The 20,632-nt window shown below is 43.7% G+C and overlaps 1 protein-coding gene and 1 pseudogene across 1 annotated transcript; both read left to right on the top strand.

Annotated features, from left to right (window-relative positions):
- The first annotated feature begins 532 nt into the window (after positions 1 to 532).
- LOC136624601 (B- and T-lymphocyte attenuator-like) lies at positions 533 to 19,412 on the top strand. The gene is made up of 5 exons (XM_066598561.1): positions 533 to 630; positions 2,405 to 2,734; positions 4,687 to 4,803; positions 11,981 to 12,018; positions 17,254 to 19,412. The coding sequence occupies exons 1-5, from the start codon at positions 564 to 566 to the stop codon at positions 17,401 to 17,403; spliced, it is 702 nt and encodes a 233-aa protein (XP_066454658.1). The 5' UTR covers positions 533 to 563; the 3' UTR covers positions 17,404 to 19,412.
- Positions 8,552 to 10,596, top strand: LOC136624965 (AN1-type zinc finger protein 5 pseudogene; annotated as a pseudogene).
- Positions 19,413 to 20,632: the final 1,220 nt, after the last annotated feature.

Genomic DNA, 20,632 nt, shown 5'->3' with positions numbered 1-20,632 from the left:
CCTCTACATCTAAAGGAAAGAAGGTTTCTTCACCAACATAAAAGGGGATTCTTTACTGTAAGAGTAGTGAGACTATGGAACTCTCTGTCCAGGGACAGAACTTGATAAAAGAGTTCAAGATGGGCCTGAATGTCTTTCTTGAAGGATACAATATTATATGTTATGATCATTAATAACTTCAGAAGGGTGGGTGATCCACGGATTATTCCGATTGCCAGATTGGAGCCGAGAAGGAATTTTTCCCCTTAAATAGGGAAATTGCCTTCTACTTCATTGGGATTTTTTGCCTTCCTCTGGATCAACATTGGGGGGTAATAGGCTGAACATGGACATATGTCTTTTTTCGGCCTTACATATTATGTTACTATTTGTACAAACAGGAATTGGATCATAGAGCACCTCTATAGATAGACCAGAGGCCACGTCTAGGAGAAAGCAGAAGCTTATTCTATTTTCATAGACCCACAACAGTAAAAAACAAAACTTGTGGTCAATGTGATGCACAAAACTGCAAGAGCTGGCATCAGCTCCACAGAACGATCGTGGACAGCCACCTTCCAGTCATGTGGTTGGAATCCTTTGGGCTTCTTGCACTTTTGGCGCTGCCCTTTACTACCAGTCATATAAACCGTAAGTCCAAGGGTTAATGATGTCTAATTTGGCTGATTTTAAAGGGTTATTCCAGGGAATCACCTATTTTATGTAGATAAGCCATGATATTGTTAGATTGGTGGGGACTACTGGAAATGCTATTCAGTGTGCATTCACAGGGTAGACTTACACATGCGAGTTCCATCTGATAGCGATATGGACAGAACGTGCGCTTGTTAATAACGCATTGATTTCAGTGTGTTTATTCATAGGAGCATTTTTTCTTGTTCACAGCGATGCTGCAAGATTGAAAAATCACTGCATGTCGTATTTTTGGGCGATTCCTCGTAAAGAATTGCCCATTATTTACTATGGGATCTTTTTAAAAATCGCATTTTACTCGCATGCCATAAGATTTGCGTGAGAGTGCAATGCGATTTTTATCACTGAAATCTATTGGAAGCATTTGTCATCTTTTCACACACGTGAAAATCGTAAGTACATAGATGATGAGGGCAGCAGAAAGCGGTCACAGAAGGACTGATTCCAGCAGCGTGTCTCTTAGGGCTTCTTCAGAAGAGTGTGTCTTAGTCCTGTTATGCAGCTGTGATTTCAATGGTTTTGTTTTCATTAGCGGTATTCTCGCCCGTTATTAGTGCATGCCCTATCTTTCTCGCACGTAATTCATACTACCTGTGGGAAAGGTAGGGCAGGATCCATCTTCCTGCTGTTTTTTTTCAAACTTGCGCTCTATGGCATCAGTTTGAATGGCCTGAAAAAAATGTAAAAATCCTGGTTCATGCGCAACTACGCTCTGTAGCAGCAAGCGTCATTGCGCATACACCATGTGTTTTTCCCTTATGCAGTAATGTCCAGTGCTTTTTAAGAACTTACAGTGTGTTTCTGTATGTTTCCGCAGCTCCCAGCAGAAGATGATTTCAAATTATTCATGAGCATCTACTAGCCCCACCGAATTACCCTGATTGCAGTTTTCTAAGCATACAGTGTTATGGTCCATTTACACCAGCAGATGATAGCCCAATGATCGCTCAAACGATAGTTTGAGTGACAGCTTTGAGTGATCATTTTGCGTAAACTACTAAGCAGCTACTCAGCTACCTAAGAGCAATTAAGTGTGCAAATTAAGCCTTAGCTGAAAACAGTTAATTGTGCAAGGGCTCTTATCTGCGCTCAGATCCTTTGTTCTTCTGCGGGGAAACAGTGCTATCAGCACTCCCCATAGAGAACTGCTGATAAGGCTGACCTACGATTTTTAGATTGGACTGAATTTAATGATTAGCTAGCAGTGCCCGAAAAGCGCACGGTGGGTGGACATTTAGACGCACCAATTATTGCTAAAACGATCGCCGATTAGCGTTTTTTTTTTTGTTTTTTTTTAAACAATCAGCTGGTGTAAATAGGCCTTTATAGCTAGAAGGCTGTCAGGGTGGATGGGTATGGCTAATAGATCCTCATAAATTAAGTGGACTCATCTTTTGCTGGGAGCTGCAGAAGCACACAGTAAGTTCTTAAAAACATGCACATTACCCCATAAGTGACAGACTGCTGAAATCTGCATGTCTGTCACCATTGTGTGCTGTCCACAGTGAGAATAGCATAAAGTACATGACAGCTTCCCTTTAAGGTTAAGGGACTACTGGTGAAACTAAATGGCATAGGTTCGGCCAACTCTCCTTGGCTCTGATTACTCCAGTTGATGGTGATACACATAACTGGACTCTCAAAGGTGTAATCATATTTAACAATGAAAGTGTAGCCACATTTTTATACGTGTATATGTACATTTTTTTAGGAAGCGGATCTTCCTGTGTGCCATCTCTAAATGTTCCACCGAACACGCAGACCAGTACCACAGAAGGCCAGGCTGTAATATTAAGATGTCCAGTCCAGTCCTGCTCCAATGAATTACCCAACGTGACCTGGTGTAGGGTACAAGAGGAAGCTGTCTGTGAGGCTTTGACGTCTGTACGGGGAGTTTTCTCCGAGTGGGAAGACAACGTTCATGTTCTGCAGTTGGTGCCTGCACATAGAAACAACAGCGGTTACTATAGATGCTCAGCAGAATATGGAGAACAGCGGATAACTGGGAATCTCATTAAAGTCAACGTAATTGGTGCACATGGTAAGATATAGATAGGGGCAGCCTGGTTTATTCTGAAGGGTAGTGAGATTTTCAGGTCGTTAGGGCGTACGTCATATGAATACAAGACTGGTTGTAGGTTGCAGTACTCGTGGCCATCAGCAGATCCTCAGCCAACATTATATGGCATCCAGCTATAAACTGCTGCAATTAAATGCCGATGTGATTTCTACACTGCAGAGTAATGCAAAGCGCACTGCAGTTCCTCTGGAGAACGCTGCTTACTGGCGGGTCTGAAAAGTCACTTCTTTATTTTCACCACTAGAGGTCACTGGATTGCAATAATGACTCTGCAGCTTTAACCCTTAGCAGCCATATTTTGTTTTTTCATCCTTGCCTAATTGTTTTTATTTTTCTGTTGACATGGCCATAGAAGGGTTTGCTGTTTCTGCAATAACTTGTACTTTTTAGTGCTACCATTTAATTTACCATATATTAAAAAAAATGTATGGAGACACTTTTTAAAAACATTTTTAAGAAAGATGGGATGGAAATAGTTGTAATTTCAGCATTGTTTTTTAGAGTTTTGTTTTTATGGCATTTGCAGAGTGGTTAAAGTAAGGTTAACTTTATTCTACAGGTCAGCATGATTACGGCAATACCAAATTTATGTCGTTTGGGATTTTTGCTACTTTCGAACGGAATGACCTATTGTACAAATCAAGTTTTTATACTAAACATATTTTTTCTTCATTTTTGGTATTTTTTTCTTAATTTTTGATGTCAATATATATATTTTTAAGAAAAAACCTAATCCTGCAGCTCTCACACTGACCACTAAGGCCGAGAAAAATGAGTGAGATATGAGCATGAGCAATTTTTTCCAACCTAATCATGTTCTATCTTTGGGTGTGCCCTTGCATCGCCCATTGTTTCCGATGGGGCTGGCAGCAGCATCGCACTACATGCCAGGTGCATGCGGTGCAATGCGAGGTTTCCTCATTAAAAACAATGGAAGAAACTCTGGAATACTCATGCACTGAAATCTCTAAGAGTTACCTGAGCCAGTGACTTCCTTAGGCCGGTTTCACGCCAGCGAGAAAATTGTGCGAGATTTGTGCAGTGCGAGAAAAATCGTGGCATGCTCTAACTTTTCACGTTCCTCAGAATGCACCACTCTTGATTTCAATGGGACCTTTAATGTCTCGCATGGGGTGCAATGTGCATGCAAGTGCGATTCAAGTTTAACTCGCGCGACAGGATGGAAACTTTACAAATACATTGCGAGGTGTTTTTTCCTCAAACATTGCATTTGTGGGCAAATCGCAAGTTCACAAGTGCGATATTGGTGTGTGTTTCACGACCCGATATCACGCTCACTTGTGTGTAGGTAAGCCTTAGACTTAGACTCCTTGAATGCCTGGCCACCTTATCACCTCATTTGCAGTAAATGACGAAATGGGCATCAAGGAACCCCCGCTTTGCTCTAGAGGTGGGGACCCAGAGATGAGCAATGTACTATCCATATAGATAGTGAATAGTAGACCTGTAGGGCTGGCCTGCAGTACATTGGAAGAGGACAGCTGGTGGACCGCAAGGCCTGCCGTCTACAAGGTGAACAGTGGGGCAGTGAACAAAAAGTAGCTTCGCACCCACTAAACCACCAGTTCTGTTGTGATGTTAACAACCCAGTCAGAAGGACCCGCCTTGGTAGGGAGGTTGGGTGGGTTCCTGAAGCCACAGTGGCCACCAGAGATCCCTGGCTACTGTTGTATCTGCTCATTGAGGCACAGTTATGAGGAGTGACCCCTGCATTGCTACATTGTCTATTGGTAGTGTAAGGTAGTCTAAAGTACCCTTCCTGTTTCATCAGAGGTTCAAGTTGGATCTCTACTTCTCAATGATTTACATTGATACTCTGCTTCTTTATACTAACCAGATAATAAAATACATCCAGTTCTAATTCCAACTCTATCTTCTTATCTTCCCATCAGAACATGTAACTCGAGACACAAGTAAAACATGGATGACATACGCCTCTATAGCGCTGCGGCTGTCTATGACCGTTGTATTTTACACATTTATATACAGCTATCTTCGCCAAGTCAAAGGTAAATCTCTGCTATAACTAATAACTACTGAGTACTAGAGCTAATATAATAATAATAATCTTTATTTGTATAGCGCCAACATATTCCGCAGCTGCATAAGCCGTTCTCTACTATATCAACATGGGTTTGAAACGTTAAGCCGGCTGCACACGGCTGTGACGGGCTCCGCCGCGGAATTCCGCCCCCCCCCCAGAGACCCCAATACTTACCTGCGGATCCCGCGTGACGCGCCGCAGTGTCATGTGACACGCCAGCCACGTCACATGACACGTCCACAGCGTCACATGACGGGGCGGCCGCGTCATATGACGGGCGGCGGTAGGCGGTGAAGCGGTTTCACGCTATCTTCCGCTGTGGGTCTTCTGCATCCTCCTCTGGTAGCGCAAGGTGATCGCTCATCTTGCGCTGTAAATGACACAACGATTATCGCTCAAAAGTCGCTTGAGCGAGATCTTTTGACCGATAATCATTGTCTGAATGGGCCTTTAGCTTTAGATGCAACTATCTGGCATTGAGTGCTTTAATTAAATTCATTCTCATTAATTGCACCTAAATTCTTCTCTATCCTTTTGTAAACCACAACATTTAATATATAAAAAACATACACATTTCTACCAACTCCAAATTATGCATCATTTATAAAACAAATGCTCATAGTACAGACTCCCCTGGGGTTGTCACCTATGACATTAGCCCAATTTCAATATGACCTATTTCTGACAACTTTGAATCTAACAATAGGCTATAGATACCCTTTGGGGGTCAATTTTTTTCACTTAAATGCATGTATTTTGGGCTGACAATCCCTTTTGCAGTAGGCTTTAATGAAAAGTATTGCACCGTTGTCTTCTGCAGCTTGTATACATCACAGCATATAGACACTGCAGTCTAAGATTCAATGAGATCCGTCAGTGAGGCTGGACTGACAGCTTGCTTTTCAGCCCTTCTTTATCTTCTCCTGCACTTTGTATCAGCTAATTTATCACAACTAAGATACATTTTAGATAAGATAAACTTTTTAGTAGTCATAAATTAGCTGATAAGAATATTTAGGAGAGCAGAGAGCAAAGGGAAACCAAGGTGTTAGTCCAGCCTCACTTACTCCTATTGAGGCTTACACTGCAGTGTCCATGTACAGTGATGTGTAGAAGTTGCAGAAGTCAAACAGTACAATGTTTTTAATTAAACCCTATTGCGAAAATGATTGTTAACCCAAAATACATGCATTTGGCCGCCTGCAGACTGCCAGGTCAGATCCCGCTGCGAGCATTCTCGCTGCGGGATGCAGACCTGTGCCCCTGCACAGCCCTGCGGCTTACCTGCTCCGGGTGTCTCCTCTCTGCGCTGTGTGCCGGCTGCCGCCCAGCCAGCGCATGCGCAGAGAGGAGCCGGCCCGTCACCACTGACATTTCTGTGCAGGCCTCTGCGAGACCCGCAAAGAAATAGAACATGCCGTGATTTGCTTTCCGCATGTGATTTCACGCGGACAAATCACGGCCGTCGGCCTAGTATTGCGTTATCTAATGCAATCCTATGCAGGCGGGTACGGGCAGAAATTCTGCAGGAAATCCCGCTGCAGAATTTCCGCCCGTGTGCAGGAGGCCTTTAAGTGAAAACAATTGCCCTCACCTCCACCCCAAAGATCTACATAGCCTATAAGTGGTTGTCTCATAACAGACAACCCCTTTCAGATTGGAGCCACCTCCCAGCAACTCCTTCTGCAACAACAGGGGAATGTTTATCCTTGTAATACATTGGGGGATTCAAGTTCCCCCCATATGCCCTAATAGTGCAAATGGACTGGTGTTTCATCTATTTTAATAGTGGTTTACGAAAAAGACAAGGCAAAGGCAAAAATGAGGAACTGACTTGTGTGACATCTCTTTCCCAATAGGTTATCAGCAGATCAGAGAGATAAGAGCGTTCTAATCTAAATATTACAGAAATGTGAATTAACCACAAGTGAGAAACCTCCCTTTTATGTGACTAAACCATTATATATAAATGATTATCCCCAACTATAGATCGTAACGGGACGTTTTGGACGTAATTGATCCATTGGGGCAAATTTACTAATGAAAATTCGCCAGTTTTCAGGTGCAAATTAGATTTCTGTTATTTTTGTGTAAGATGGTCTATGACTGACAGGATGGGTAAGGTCAGGTGATCAGAGCGAATGCGTTGGTCTCTTCTGAGTTCTGCCTCTTTCTAATCTTGATTGTACTTGGGGTAGAGTCCTTTTGATCGGGATTTGTTGTTACTGCATGAGGATGGTTTTCCACAATCCTGCATTATCTATATATCCATTTAATAACGTCTTACAGAAATGCTTTATTTATTTTGAATTCATCTCATCTTAAGTAATTGTTTTGATCATTTCGAATCGGCACGGAAGCTTCCTGATTGGGTTTGTGTGAAGTGGTTATCAAAAGGTTTGGTAGAGTGGAGTCCGGGAGATTTAACATATACGGTAGGCCTGATTTAACTGATAATTAATCTTGTTTTAGGTTCCCTGATCCTTTCTGTTTGGATTATCAGGCACTGTTATGTATTCTGGCCTCGGAAAATGGCAGCTGCTCGAACCAATATGGAGAACTTGACCTTTAATTTGAGCACAGTTACAATATTTTGGTGGGGGATTTTAGGTTGGAGATGGAGGTGGGTGTAGGAGGTGTTGATGGCTTCATCTTGACGTGTTAATTCTACACACTAGGGTAAATTATATTGAGAAGTGGCTGTCATGTCCAATCAGGACACGCTGGATCTGAAAACCTGAAAGACTTACAGGCTGTGAACAAACAGACCACTAGTGCACACAAAATAGTGGTAAACAGTAAAGAAAATAGACACCAGAGAAACACTGTCCCTATAAACCCTTTATCCAGGAAAGGGACTTGCCTATTCGCAGATAACCTGCCCGAACAAGGGTGAACCTGACCACATACCTGGGCCTCTAGCAGACCCTACGAGGGAGAGGAGAGAAACCACGAGAACAAGATATCAACAATAGTAACTTTAGTACTTAGCTTAGTGAAGAATCAGGAAAACAGGAGATCCAGCGCCAACCTCTAACCTCCACCAGAGTCAGAGGGAGACTGAATTAAACAGCAATGAGCTAAGCGCAAGGCCAGGTTAAATAGTCCCCCTAAATTATCCACAAGTGAGACTAAGCAAGTCTTGCCTAAAACCAACCCCTACCAGATCCAGAAGATGAAGAGAACCAAATACAAGACCTGAACCAGATTACTAGGAAGGAACAGATCCCAGAAGCACTGCAACACTGGCCACCCTTAATATATTGTGAAAAATCAAAAGGGAGATTAGAAGTATTTTTACAAGTCCGGTTACTTGATTTTCTGAAATAGTACCAAGGCTAATATGGTCGTCTGCTGAGTTCTTGTTCATTGAGAGTATTAGAAGCAGGTCGAACAGACATTTGATGAAGTTTATGTCCTCCACTGGGGCTTTTCTTTTCACGATGTAGACCTAGAGGGTTTTTTCTAGGCCCCATATGGTTCATTTTTCCAAAATTGCTTTTGTTGGGTTTAATTTGGCCCCAAAACATATTGTTAAGAAGGCTGTGACTGTAGGAGGGCCATGTGAATGCTACTGACATGACTTATGGGGCTGAGGTTTAAGACATTATAGTTAAGCTTGATGGTTATTCTGATGTTTTATATGGCATGGTTTCATTATTTATTCAGCCATTTATCAGATCTTCCTGCCCAGCTGTTGCTTCAAGCCTAAAATGGCTCAAAAGACAAATTAGATACCAGGATCTAGATTCTGTGCAACACAAGATGTGGATTTTATGGAAATCCTAGAAGAAAAAGAGTTTGTTCTGTATGTAATAATGAGCATTTTCAGAGACCCAACAGCGGCAGAATCAGCCTGATGGTTGCAGCCAGAGGTTTAGCTAGTCCTATCACTGAATTTGCAGCCATACGGAAAGTAAAAACTGCATTAAACAACTGTGACAATGATGTTGGCAAACTTTCTGATGATTCCAAAAATGTGGCTGCTTTACCTGTAACTCAGCAAACGATATTAAAGCATTTCAAGAGAAGGTAATGCAAGTTCTCTAAAATCAGAATTCTCAGAATCAGTTGTGATTTAGCCAAGTCCTTCACTATCAGCCCAGTACTTCTCAAAATGAGTGAAAACTCCAGAAATCCCCAAACCAAAGAAGAACAGGTCTTACATTTGCAGGAAGAAGATTGGTCTTACAGGTTTGGACTGTCGTTGTGTATTGTGGTGTACCCCTTATTCTTTTGCCTTGCATTATTATCAATAGTATGTTTTTATATTTGTGCTGTTCCTTTAAGTGGTATGGTAGGAAACTCATGAACCAGAAAAAAGTAAGTTGGGTTGGCGGCATCCTTATGGCGCAGTTAAAGGGGTTGTCTCGAGGAAGCAGTGAAATTTTTTTTTTGCCCAGTCCCCCTAATTAAGCATACATTACTAAGCCCCCCTGTAAATGACTTTTCTAGCTGGTTTGTACTTACAGTTCCAGCGTTTCAGCAACTTATAAAAAGTTTCCCCAAGATGGCCGCCGGCTCTTTTCCCGTCACTTGCTGTAGCCCGACGTGCGCGCTCCCGAGACGCTACCAGCTGTGTCTCCCTGACAACCAGACGCCCCGCAGCCGCCGACCGGACCCCGGGATTGAACGCGGCCGAGCAGTCACCCACCGCCAGGCAGCAGGTAACCGGCGCTAGGCCCCCGTCTCCCCCGCGCTAGGCCCCCGTCTCCCCCGCGCTAGGCCCCCGTCTCCCCCGCGCTAGGCCCCCGTCTCCCCCGCGCTAGGCCCCCGTCTCCCCCGCGCTAGCCCCTGGGGCCCAGCGGTAGGCTCCGGCTCCCCAGCGGTAGGCTCCGGCTCCCCAGCGGTAGGCTCCGGGGCCACAGCGGTAGGCTCCGGGGCCACAGCAGCAGTCAGTCACGCGTCACCCCCGTCAGTCCATCACCCATCACTTACCTGGGCGGCTGGGCGGCTTCTCGGCACGGCTGGGCGGCTCTGCACCTTTCTCTAAGGGCGCCCACCCACTGGCGTTTTTTTTTCCCTGCGAAATTCGCAGCATTTTTTTTCTCCTGGGGTCTATGGGACTTGTAATGTTAAAATCGCGATCGCGCAAAATCGCAATTTACCTCGAATCGCGGTAAATTGCGATTTTGCGCGATCGCGATTTTAACATTACAAGTCCCATAGACCCCTGCAGAAAAAAAATGCTGCGAATTTCGCAGGGAAAAAAAAACGCCAGTGGGTGGGCGCCCTAAGAGAGGATGGTAGCAGAATGGCCGCTCCAGCGCGCTCCAGAGAAGATACAGCTCGTCTGCGCATGCGCAGAAGAGCTGTAGCGGCGAGCACACTGAAGCGGCTCGTGCTCAGAGCAGAAGACCGGACTGCGCAAGCGCGTCTAAAAAAGCAAGCTGCCAGCGAATTTAGACGGAACCATGGAGACGAGGACACTAGCAACGGAGCAGGTAAGTGATTAACTTCTGTATGGCTCATAATTAATGCACGATGTATATTACAAAGTGCATTAATATGGCCATACAGAAGTGTATAACCCCACTTGATTTCGCGAGACAACCCCTTTAAGTGGGGTGTCTTGGCATAGATACCAGCAACCTGACGAATTTACTATATTTTATGCCAGAAACTGGCATACATAATAGTGCAAATTTACAGTAGCTCGTATTTCTGGCACATGGACTGGCCACAGATGCACCACGTTTATTGAGATGTGCGACTCTTAATACATTTGTTGTATCTTACTCAGCAAGCACAGGTCTGAGGCTGGCATATAGAACTCTTCTCTTAGGTAAATGTAGCCCTATGTCCAGTGTGTGCCATTGTCAATGATCAGAGGCTTGTGGGAAAGTCAGAACAACTCTGTAGTTGTGGCCAATGAACAGGGTTTAGATCAGTGTTTTGTTGTTCCGGAGGATCCCTTGCTTCCGACTTCAGGGAAGCTTGATGTAGGGAAGGTCAACATTCTGGCCAAAGTCCTTTCCTAAATTGGTTTACTGCTGTGCCAAGCAGGATGAAAACTGGACCATGGTTAAGAAACAGGTTTAGACTGAGATGATTGGGATGTAGCTTCCATCACCTTGAAGTTACTTTGCATGGTGTGGTGGCTCTGTGTTTAGCTCTAGTGCAGCACTGGGGCCCTGGGTTCAAATCAGATTAGTGTCACATTATACATTTTGTGTGTGTATATATATATATATATATATATATATATATATACCATTCATGTCTTGAATGGTTAGGTGGCTTTCACATCTGCGCTGCAATCTCCATTCAGCTACATGCAACACTCTTGCATCTGGTAAGATGCCGACAGCTAAGCGAAAGCCAAACGGACTCCATTATTACAGTTTGGTTTCATCGTAAGACCGATGCATTCAGCTAATGGATTCCCCTTTCCTGCTCCCATGCTGGAGCAGGAAAACGGAACCGCTGATGCAGATGTGAAAGCAGCCTTACTAGAGGAGGATTTAGCTGTAACGATTGATAATAAATTTATTATAGCACTCAAGGCCAGTCTGCTGCAGCAAAAGGTAACAAGCTGTCTTGTACTAGAATTGGTCTTGCTTCTAATGAATAGACTGCTTTCACATATGCATTGGAGGTTCCATTGGGGGACTCAAAAATCACAGAATCTTAACATGTCCTCTATTAAAACCAATATAATGACTTTTTTTGGACCCCACAGAGAACATTTGGTCAGCTAAGAGAAGTATGATTTAATACAAAAGCAGTAAGGCTGGTTTCACATCTGCATTGGAACCACCGGCTGATTCCATCACAGATTTGGCTCAAAATACCACAAGAAAAAGCTCTGCATGCAATGCTTTTTCTTCCACCCAATAGCTAGGGCAGCTGGGCGGACCTGATTATAGACAATGGGATCTGTCCGGCGCTGTTCAGTTCCATCCACAGACGTAACCGTCTGAATGGAGCAGGAAAACGGAATCCCGCATGCAGATGTGAAACCACCCTGACTTAGTGTCTGTACTGTGAAGTTATGGAGCATGTTCTTACAGATTATGGTAATGGCTGAAAAAGTAGATTTGCACCTCCTTTTTGTGCACCATATAAGAACATCTTATTCATATTTGCATATATTTAAAGTATCAAACACGTCTGACCATATATGAACGCTCATTCGGCAGGCAACAAAGTATCCAACAGCAAATCAATATCTAGCAAGGTAAGGCGTTATACTTATACTTCGGTCATGAATTCTAGTGATTTTCTATGTTTTCTTTAGAAAATTAATAAAGGTTTGTACAACATTTTATTAAACTAGATTGAGGCGATGAACATAAAATGTTTGGGAAAATGGTTGTAAATGTCAAACCAAGGATTTGGCTTGAACTGTTCGCCATCCACAGCTTGGTCTTCCATGTTTTGGGGACATGTCTCACAGTCAAAATGGTGAGCACTTGATATGAACGTCGCTTAGGAATGCTTGAGTCTCCCTCGCGGAGCTGTTGGCGGAAGCACAGCAGCTCCACTAGACTGCCAACTTTCCGCATAACTAACATCTCACAATTTAACCCCTTAGTGACCAGCCTGTTTGCGTCTTGTTGACCAGGCCAAATTTTGGAAATCTGTCACTTTAACATAGAATAACTCCATAAAGGTTTTGCATATCCAAGTGATTCTGTCATTGTTTATTCGGCAGATATTGTACTTCATTTAGGTGGTAAAAATAGACTGATAGAATTTGCACCAAAATTGGGAACATTTTGTAAAAAAAAATGCATTTTTTCACATTTTCAACTGCAATCTGTTAAATATCTGCAAACATACTGTACACATTTTTGATAATATATATATTTCCATCTGTTTACTTTATTCTGGAAGCACACTGGAAAAACTTTTTTTAGGAGACATATACATGATCAAAAACATCAATTATTAACATTTTGAGGAACACTTTCTTTTCCTATGTCAAGCCAAGATTGCAAAGGCTCATAGGTGTCTTAGGTGGATGATAGTGACCCCTATAAATGACCCTATTTTAACAAATACACATCTTAATGTATTCACTAAGGGGTGTTGGGAATATTTTGACCCACCGGTTTCTTTTCAAGAGTCACTGCAATTTAGAGGAGAAAAAATAAAATATTTGCAAATATGTAATTTTAAAGACAGTTTCTTTTTCTATAGTGCACGTGAAAATGAGGATTTGCACTCCAACATGGATACCCCTGTTTGTCCCTAATCTTCTGTCTGTATGCACAATGGAGCCCAAACCGAAAACAGCACCCAATGGCGTTCAGAACAGAAATTTAGCTTGAAGGTGATGTAGGCCCCATTGCCCACCTGTAGAGCCGTTGAGCAGCCAAAACAATGAAGAACCCCCACAACTAACCCCATTTTGAAAACTAGACCCCTTAACGAATTCATCTATGGGTGTACTGCGTATTTTGACCCCACAGTTTTTGAATGAATCTCGGAAAAGGAAAAGAAAAAAATTACAATTTTCACTTTTTTGCCAATTGTGTCATTTTAAAAACAGTTTTTTTTGTACAGCACACGTATAAATGAAGCAAATAGATCCCCCTGTTTGTCCTGTGTTCAGAGACATACTCATTGTGGCCCTAATCTGATATCCTTATGCACAATGGGGCCCAAACATGAAAGGAGCATTAAACTTCAACTTTTTAAAAAACTTTTAAGCGATCGGGGACTGCTCACCGTAGCCTTTGGTCACTGCTCCAGGCTCTCGGCTACCTTTATTAGCAACGAGAAAGGAGATTTTAAATTTCCCGGGCCCTCCCCAGCTTCTGCGCTTGCATCGGCCATTTTACAGACGGCGCATGCGCTGAAGCTGGGGAAAGGTCATTGGTTAAGGATCCCGTCGGGGTACATCGCCAGAGGCCTTAGTTAAGTAATTTCACCCCTCTCATGGATCGGATCCGTGACAGGAGGTGAAACTTTAACTTTTTTTAACTTTTACATGATTCATTGGATAACGGCGATCACGTGACCAGAGACCGCGTATCGCGGACCCCAGTGATATCTACAGGCTCTCAGTTAAATTTGGTAGCCAGAAGCAGGGAGATTTTAAATTACCCCAGCAATCCTCTGTTTTTAAGCATGCATCTGCCATTTTGGCAACAGACACATGTGCAGGAGCCAGGGTAAGGTCCGCGGATAAATCCGGGGGCCTTAGGTACATCTCCCTGCTCTCAGCTACTCATGCTAGCTGGGAGCAGGGAGATTTTATATCTACTGGGCTCCCAGGCCTTCTGCGCATACGCCTGACATCTTACATCTGTCGCAGATACGCAGAAGACGGCATCAGGTCCTGAAGGACCAGAATGCCACGGGACGATGCGGAGGACAGAGGTGAGTAGTTGCAGCTCCCCTCATGACTCTGATCTTAAGGATCCCGTCGGGGTACATCGCCAGAGGCCTTAGTTAAGTAATTTCACCCCTCTCATGGATCGGATCCGTGACAGGAGGTGAAACTTTAACTTTTTTTAACTTTTACATGATTCATTGGATAACGGCGATCACGTGACCAGAGACCGCGTATCGCGGACCCCAGTGATATCTACAGGCTCTCAGTTAAATTTGGTAGCCAGAAGCAGGGAGATTTTAAATTACCCCAGCAATCCTCTGTTTTTAAGCATGCATCTGCCATTTTGGCAACAGACACATGTGCAGGAGCCAGGGTAAGGTCCGCGGATAAATCCGGGGGCCTTAGGTACATCTCCCTGCTCTCAGCTACTCATGCTAGCTGGGAGCAGGGAGATTTTATATCTACTGGGCTCCCAGGCCTTCTGCGCATACGCCTGACATCTTACATCTGTCGCAGATACGCAGAAGACGGCATCAGGTCCTGAAGGACCAGAATGCCACGGGACGATGCGGAGGACAGAGGTGAGTAGTTGCAGCTCCCCTCATGACTCTGATCTGTGAGGGGAGCTGAAACCTTAACTTTATTTAACTTTTTATTTATTTTTATGCGATTGCCATTATCCATTGAATAACGGCAATCGCATGATCAGGGGTTGCATATTGCAGCCCCCCATGACAGCTCCAAGCTCTTGGCTACCTCTGGCAGCCGACAGCAGGGAGTTGTCATGCTCACAGACCCCAGGCTTTAATTCTCAGGGCTAGCATGTTTTTATGACCATGGGGATTAAAGCTCAGACAGCCAGGACATAAAAACACATATGGGCGGTCACTAAGGGATTAACACACAGAGATTTAAGGTCACATACACATGGCAGAGCTGAGTTCCGCATGCTTAATCCTGCACTGGCAGCAGCGGCGTCCATGCGTACCTGCTCTACTTCATCTTCTTCTGTACTGCGGATGGTCCACACGGCTTTCTGTCAGACATGCGCATTACAGATTTTTTTTTTAAACTCCTGCTTATCCCGTGAAATCCGCGGCCCATCCGTAATGTTAATTGCAGAAAGGACGTCGGTCAAACGGCTTCCATTGACTTCAATGGAAGCCGTCCATGCGGACACCTCAGGAAAAATGCGATTTTTCATTCGCGAGCAGAAACCTCAATTATTTTCCACTCGTGTTCATGAAAAATCACTTTTGCATTGCATGTTATGGGCAGCATTTGCTGTGGAATCCGGAGGCGGTTGCCTGCTCCAGATTCCACAATTCAAATCCGCCCCTGTGCATTTGGCCATAGGGTGCATTCATATAAGTGATTTTCATGTGTTAGTTTCATCTGATAGTGATATGGCTGGAAATGGTGCATGAAAATAGCACATTAATTTCATTGTGTTTATGCAAATGAGCGATTTTTCTCTCACAGCGATTTTGCAAGATTGGAAGATTGCTGCATGCTCCACTTTTTGGTGATTCCTTGCAAGGAGTCACCCATTATTTCTTACAGTAGTGTTAAAAAAAATTGCATTGCACTCACAAGTCATGCTATTTGCATTTTTTACCATGAAAACTATTGGAAGCACTTGCGATTTTTTTTTTTGCCAAGTACATTGATGCAATGTAATTAGAGATGAGCGAGCGTACTCGGAAAAGCACTACTCGCTCGAGTAATTTGCTTTATCCGAGTATCGCTGTGCTCGTCCCTGAAGATTCGGGTGCCGGCACGGAGCGGGGAGCTGCAGGGGAGAGCGGGGAGGAACGGAGGGGAGATCTTTCTCTCCCTCTCTCCCGCCCGCTCTCCCCTGCTCCCCTCTGCGACTCACCTGTCAGCCGCAGCAACACCCGAATCTTCAGGGACGAGCACAGCGATACTCGGATAAAGCAAATTACTCGAGCGAGTAGTGCTTTTCCGAGTACGCTCGCTCATCTCTAAATGTAATGTATTTTTAAAGAAAAAATGGATCATGCTCGCATTCCGAATCGCAAGTTTAAGAATACGATACTGGTCTGAGTTTTTTGGAATGATATTGCGCTTGTCCCTGTAAATGCACTGTTAAAGATAGTGACGATATTTCTGGTGGTCTAGAGTAGTTTAGAGGGTAAATCTTGACCAAGACTTAACCTCTAGTGGTCAAAAGTGATGGAAAAGTTAATATTGATACACATATAATTAGAGTACCGTATATACACGAGTATTATCCGACCCGAGTATAAGCCGAGTCAATATGTTTTACCACAAAAAACTGGTAAAACTTATTGACTCGAGTATAAGCCTAGCTATACTCGAGTATATACTAGGCAAAAAAAACCTCCATACTCACCTCCCAGCCGGCGGTCCCTGGCGCAATGGTCTCCCCGGCGGTGCGGCAAGCTGCTTTAGACTTTTCCCCGCTCTCATCTCCCTGCTTGGTTTTCAATTCCCCCGCCATCAGCACTGTGTAAGTAAGCGCTGTGATTGGATCGAGAGCCAGCCAATCACAGCCGGCGCTTGATAAACCAATAACAGCTAGTGATGTCATTCACTGAATGGCTGTGAATGATCGAGCGCCAGCTGTGATTGGCTGGCACTCGACCCAATCACAGCGCTTACCTACACAGTGCTGACGGTGGGGGAATTCAAAGCTGAGCAGGAAGATGACAGCGGGGAGAATTCTCAAGCAGCTTGCTGCACCGCTGAGGAGAGCATCGTGCCAGGGACATAGACTCAGGCTGGGAGGTGAGTATTGTGGGGTTTTATTTGTTGTTTTTTTTTTTTACCTTACTCGAGTATAAGTCGAGGGAGGCTTTTTCAGCATAATAAAATGTGCTGAAAAACTAGGCTTATACTCGAGTATATATGGTATATGGTTATAATTATAGTGCATGATTTCTAAATGAGTGTTGGTGAAGGCCCCCTCAAGCCACCAGATGCTATAGCCCCAATGGTAATTGCTCAATTTACGCTCCCTTTAATCTGCCCTAGTTCACAGTTGATGCTAGTTCTAACATGTTACAATCCACTCAGGCATCCTACATTGAAAATAGCTTGTAGAACCTTCTAATTAAATACAAAAATGTTGCCAATATGTTGCAGATGAAATATGTGCCCCCTTCCAAAGCTGGTATGTCTATCAAGCATCACACATCTTACCATCATCCTGTGGACAGAGATCCTCCTACAGATTCCTTTGAGATGATTTGTGATGATTTGGACACCAGTGATGATAAACTGAATGTCGAATGACCAGAAGAATGAAACTCCACTAATGAAGAATAATTCAACTAATGAGAGATAAGCTCTGAATTGTAATGATGAATCAAGGAGAAAATATCAAATCGATCGATCTGTTTGTTATTTTAAAACATCTGTGGAATCACTGCTCTACCCCAAAAGTTGCTGTTTTTTAATCAAATAAAGAGATACTCCTTTAAAAACACAAACAAGTGCATACGTGTCTAAAAGGTCGTGCCAACATATCAGTGTTTTTTCCTGACCCACACATTGGATCACTGGCCAATCGCTAACGGGTTGCACAGTCACTGTATTGGCAGCACCTCTAACTCTATGCTCATAAAAAAGGAAGCACTTATAGTAAACTTCACTGGACTATTCTTTGTACTGGACCCTCATCAAAGTAGCTCCACCTACTCCTCTCCTTTTCACCATTATTATTCACATACCCAAAAAGTTAACACTTCTGTAATCCTTCCATACACATCTGTCATTCACTGATGTGGGATTTTTGAACACTTTTGTCATGTCTGCAAGTTATGTTGTATCTTATGAGTCATGTCACATAGCAAAATATTCAAGTTCTTCTTTTATGTTTTACTAAGGTAATGAACTACACCTATCACTTAGAATGCCATTAGTTCATTGTGGTTACCTCTTGAAAAAGTTAGTTTTTTTCACAACCTAACAGCTGCAGAGATACCAAAAATTTTGCTACGCAGGTGTGCTGATTGTTTTAAAAGTAATGTAATAAAGTTTGCAAAGGACAAACTCTACCAGGTAAACAGAACAGCCAAGCACAGTCCTGCTCCAAGCAAAAGCTGTAGTGCTACAACCGTGCTTTGTGCTTTCGAAAATTTTGGTTTTGGGTGGAGGAAACTTGGAGGAAACAAGAGGAGAGCAGCAGTAGCACTATCAGCAGCAGCACCTTGAGGACAGAGTGTGCTCCTCATGGAAACATGAAAGCTGTAGCTCCATATTCCCATAAACCCCTGGGATGAGTGGTTTGCATGGACCGGACAATAGAAACAATTCTTGATGCAGATAGTAATAGGGATTCTGGTTACTCTTATCATACTCCTGCTACTACTGTCTGTATTGTGCCCTGCATAAAATGCTCCTGTGCTAAGCTTACAGATCAGATGGTACCTGTCGCCCCCGTATACGTAAATGTAGAGACCCCAGGCTATATGCCTATTATACAACAGAGCGATTTGTCCCCTTATGGATCTGTCTCAGCAGAAGCAGGGGTGACCACTCTAGTTTCCCAGCCATTAGAATAGAATAGCATGTGTGTTGTAGATCCCTTCTGTGTCCATCAGGTCTTCGAGTTTAGTTAGTTAGGATTAGTTGTCGGGGAAGGGATTAGCCCTTGAACAGCTGACCAACAATGATAGGTAGGGCATAGATCATAAACTAGAGATAGGGAAAGCAAACCTTACCCTGCCCAGTAGAAGTTATAAAGTATCGTTTATTTTGAGATAGTTTCTAGGGCGGATTGAGAAAGTACAGGTCCATAAAATGGAAGAATCTGTTTCAAAATGGCCGCTAGATACAAAATGGAGCATTATAAGATGTAAATAAGCTTATGCGTAGTGAAACAATAATTCAAGCAGAAATAACTTTAGAGCATGAGATTCGGTGCAATGTCTAATGATTTGTTTTTATTCTTCCGAGAACCAAGCCTGAAAAAATCGTTATCAGAAGAAACCCTCCCATGCCCTGAGCTCTGGGAAAAGAACGAATCGTGCTAATAAGATGCTGCGACCATCCAAACTCACAAGGGAGGACAAGATAACATTAACATTTGAAGGACATTTCATATATATTCTCACACTATGCTGTAATGTTTTATTTTTTAACCCAATGAGATTAAAGCCGTAACTAATGACGTATTCCTTTCCTGTATTGAGAAACGCTATGAAAAGTTAATAAAGATTCAGAGTACGTACGCCTTAAGCAGAGTGAGCTATATACTTGCCGGGGCTCTCTCTACGTATCTGAGGAGAACTGGAAACCGACTCTTTGTGTGGTTCTTGGCCTCCGTGATGCATCCAGGTACAAACTAATTTGGAACCTAAGGCTTGAAAGGTTAATGTGACCGGTCATGTGTAACGGTCCTTAACAATTGACATATTTTTTATTTGGGGGGAAGTAGTAAGAGGACATGTGGTGGAAGCAGGAGAAGGACAGCAGCAGCTGTTCCACCACCAGCAACAGCACCTTGAGGGCAGTGTGGTCTTTGATATACATATATGCTCAGTCATATGTGAGTAAAAATTGGCAGCGTGCCAACTAATCAGTGGACTCTGCCATGGGGATACAGAAGTCAGGTGAAATCCATGCCTAGTTCATTTTTAAAAACGTCACATGACCCACATTGTCTGTGGACAGGCGGATGCATCTGTCAGTTTTCACATCCCCAGCTGTGCTGAGAGCCCTTTCTAATAGCACAATGGCAGTGGGAAACGCAATCAGCTTCATGTTCACCCACCATGAGCAGCAGAGCTGTAATCCATTGTGGATGCTGTGGGGAAATGCTCTGATCAAGCTGCTTAGCAGTTTGTCCCGATATTACCACATTTTGAAGTCCCTTTCCACTGCCAGAATGAGATTTGTCATTTTGGCCTTGTTGCAGAATCAAGAAGAGTGACCTCTCAATGATGATATGATGTTTTAATGTGGGCTATGCGACGGTCCTTCTGCAAGCACTGCAGCATAAAAGCACTCATATTCCTCAAAGTGTATAAGAGTAACAGCCCACATCGCTCAGGGTCAGGCCTGAGCGTCCTCCAGATGATCCTGCCATCCATGTTGAATAGCTGAGCAGCCAGCTGTTGCCAAGCTTTTAGCTTAGAAAGGGGAGAAACAGTGTTTCTCTGACGTAAGGCACCTCCTATGCCTCCTTGAAACACATAGGCAGGTTGACAGGACAATGATTGTGTGGCTATTCTGGAGGATCCTCTGGGTCACTGCAAGTGCACTGCCAGGTTCATCACATGGTTCGGGCAACGTACTTGTGTCACACTGTCAAGACGAAGGGCTGCCAGCAGGTTGGTCCCATTGTCACACACGACCTTGTATGACTTCAGATTGTGCAGGGTCAACCACACATCAGTCAGGGCCTACAGAGCTGTCAATAGCACTTCAGCTGTATGGCTGCATTTTCCTAGACATAGATTTTAGGACAGCATTTTGGTGTTTACAATGTGCAGCGCTGTGTGAAGGCTGGATTTAGTCA

Source organism: Eleutherodactylus coqui, chromosome 4 (assembly GCF_035609145.1).
Source record: "Eleutherodactylus coqui strain aEleCoq1 chromosome 4, aEleCoq1.hap1, whole genome shotgun sequence".
NCBI lineage: Eukaryota > Metazoa > Chordata > Amphibia > Anura > Eleutherodactylidae > Eleutherodactylus > Eleutherodactylus coqui.
This window is presented reverse-complemented; position numbering and strand designations above follow the sequence as displayed.

What these genes read in the sequence shown, in the direction of transcription:
- LOC136624601 (XM_066598561.1), top strand. Translation starts at nt 564, where the DNA reads ATGTGGTTGGAATCCTTTGGGCTTCTTGCACTTTTGGCGCTGCCCTTT. An exon ending in CAACGTAATTGGTGCACATG is followed by an intron (nt 2,735 to 4,686) that starts GTAAGATATAGA and finishes TCTTCCCATCAG; the next exon opens with AACATGTAACTCGAGACACA. An exon ending in CTATCTTCGCCAAGTCAAAG is followed by an intron (nt 4,804 to 11,980) that starts GTAAATCTCTGC and finishes CTCATTCGGCAG; the next exon opens with GCAACAAAGTATCCAACAGC.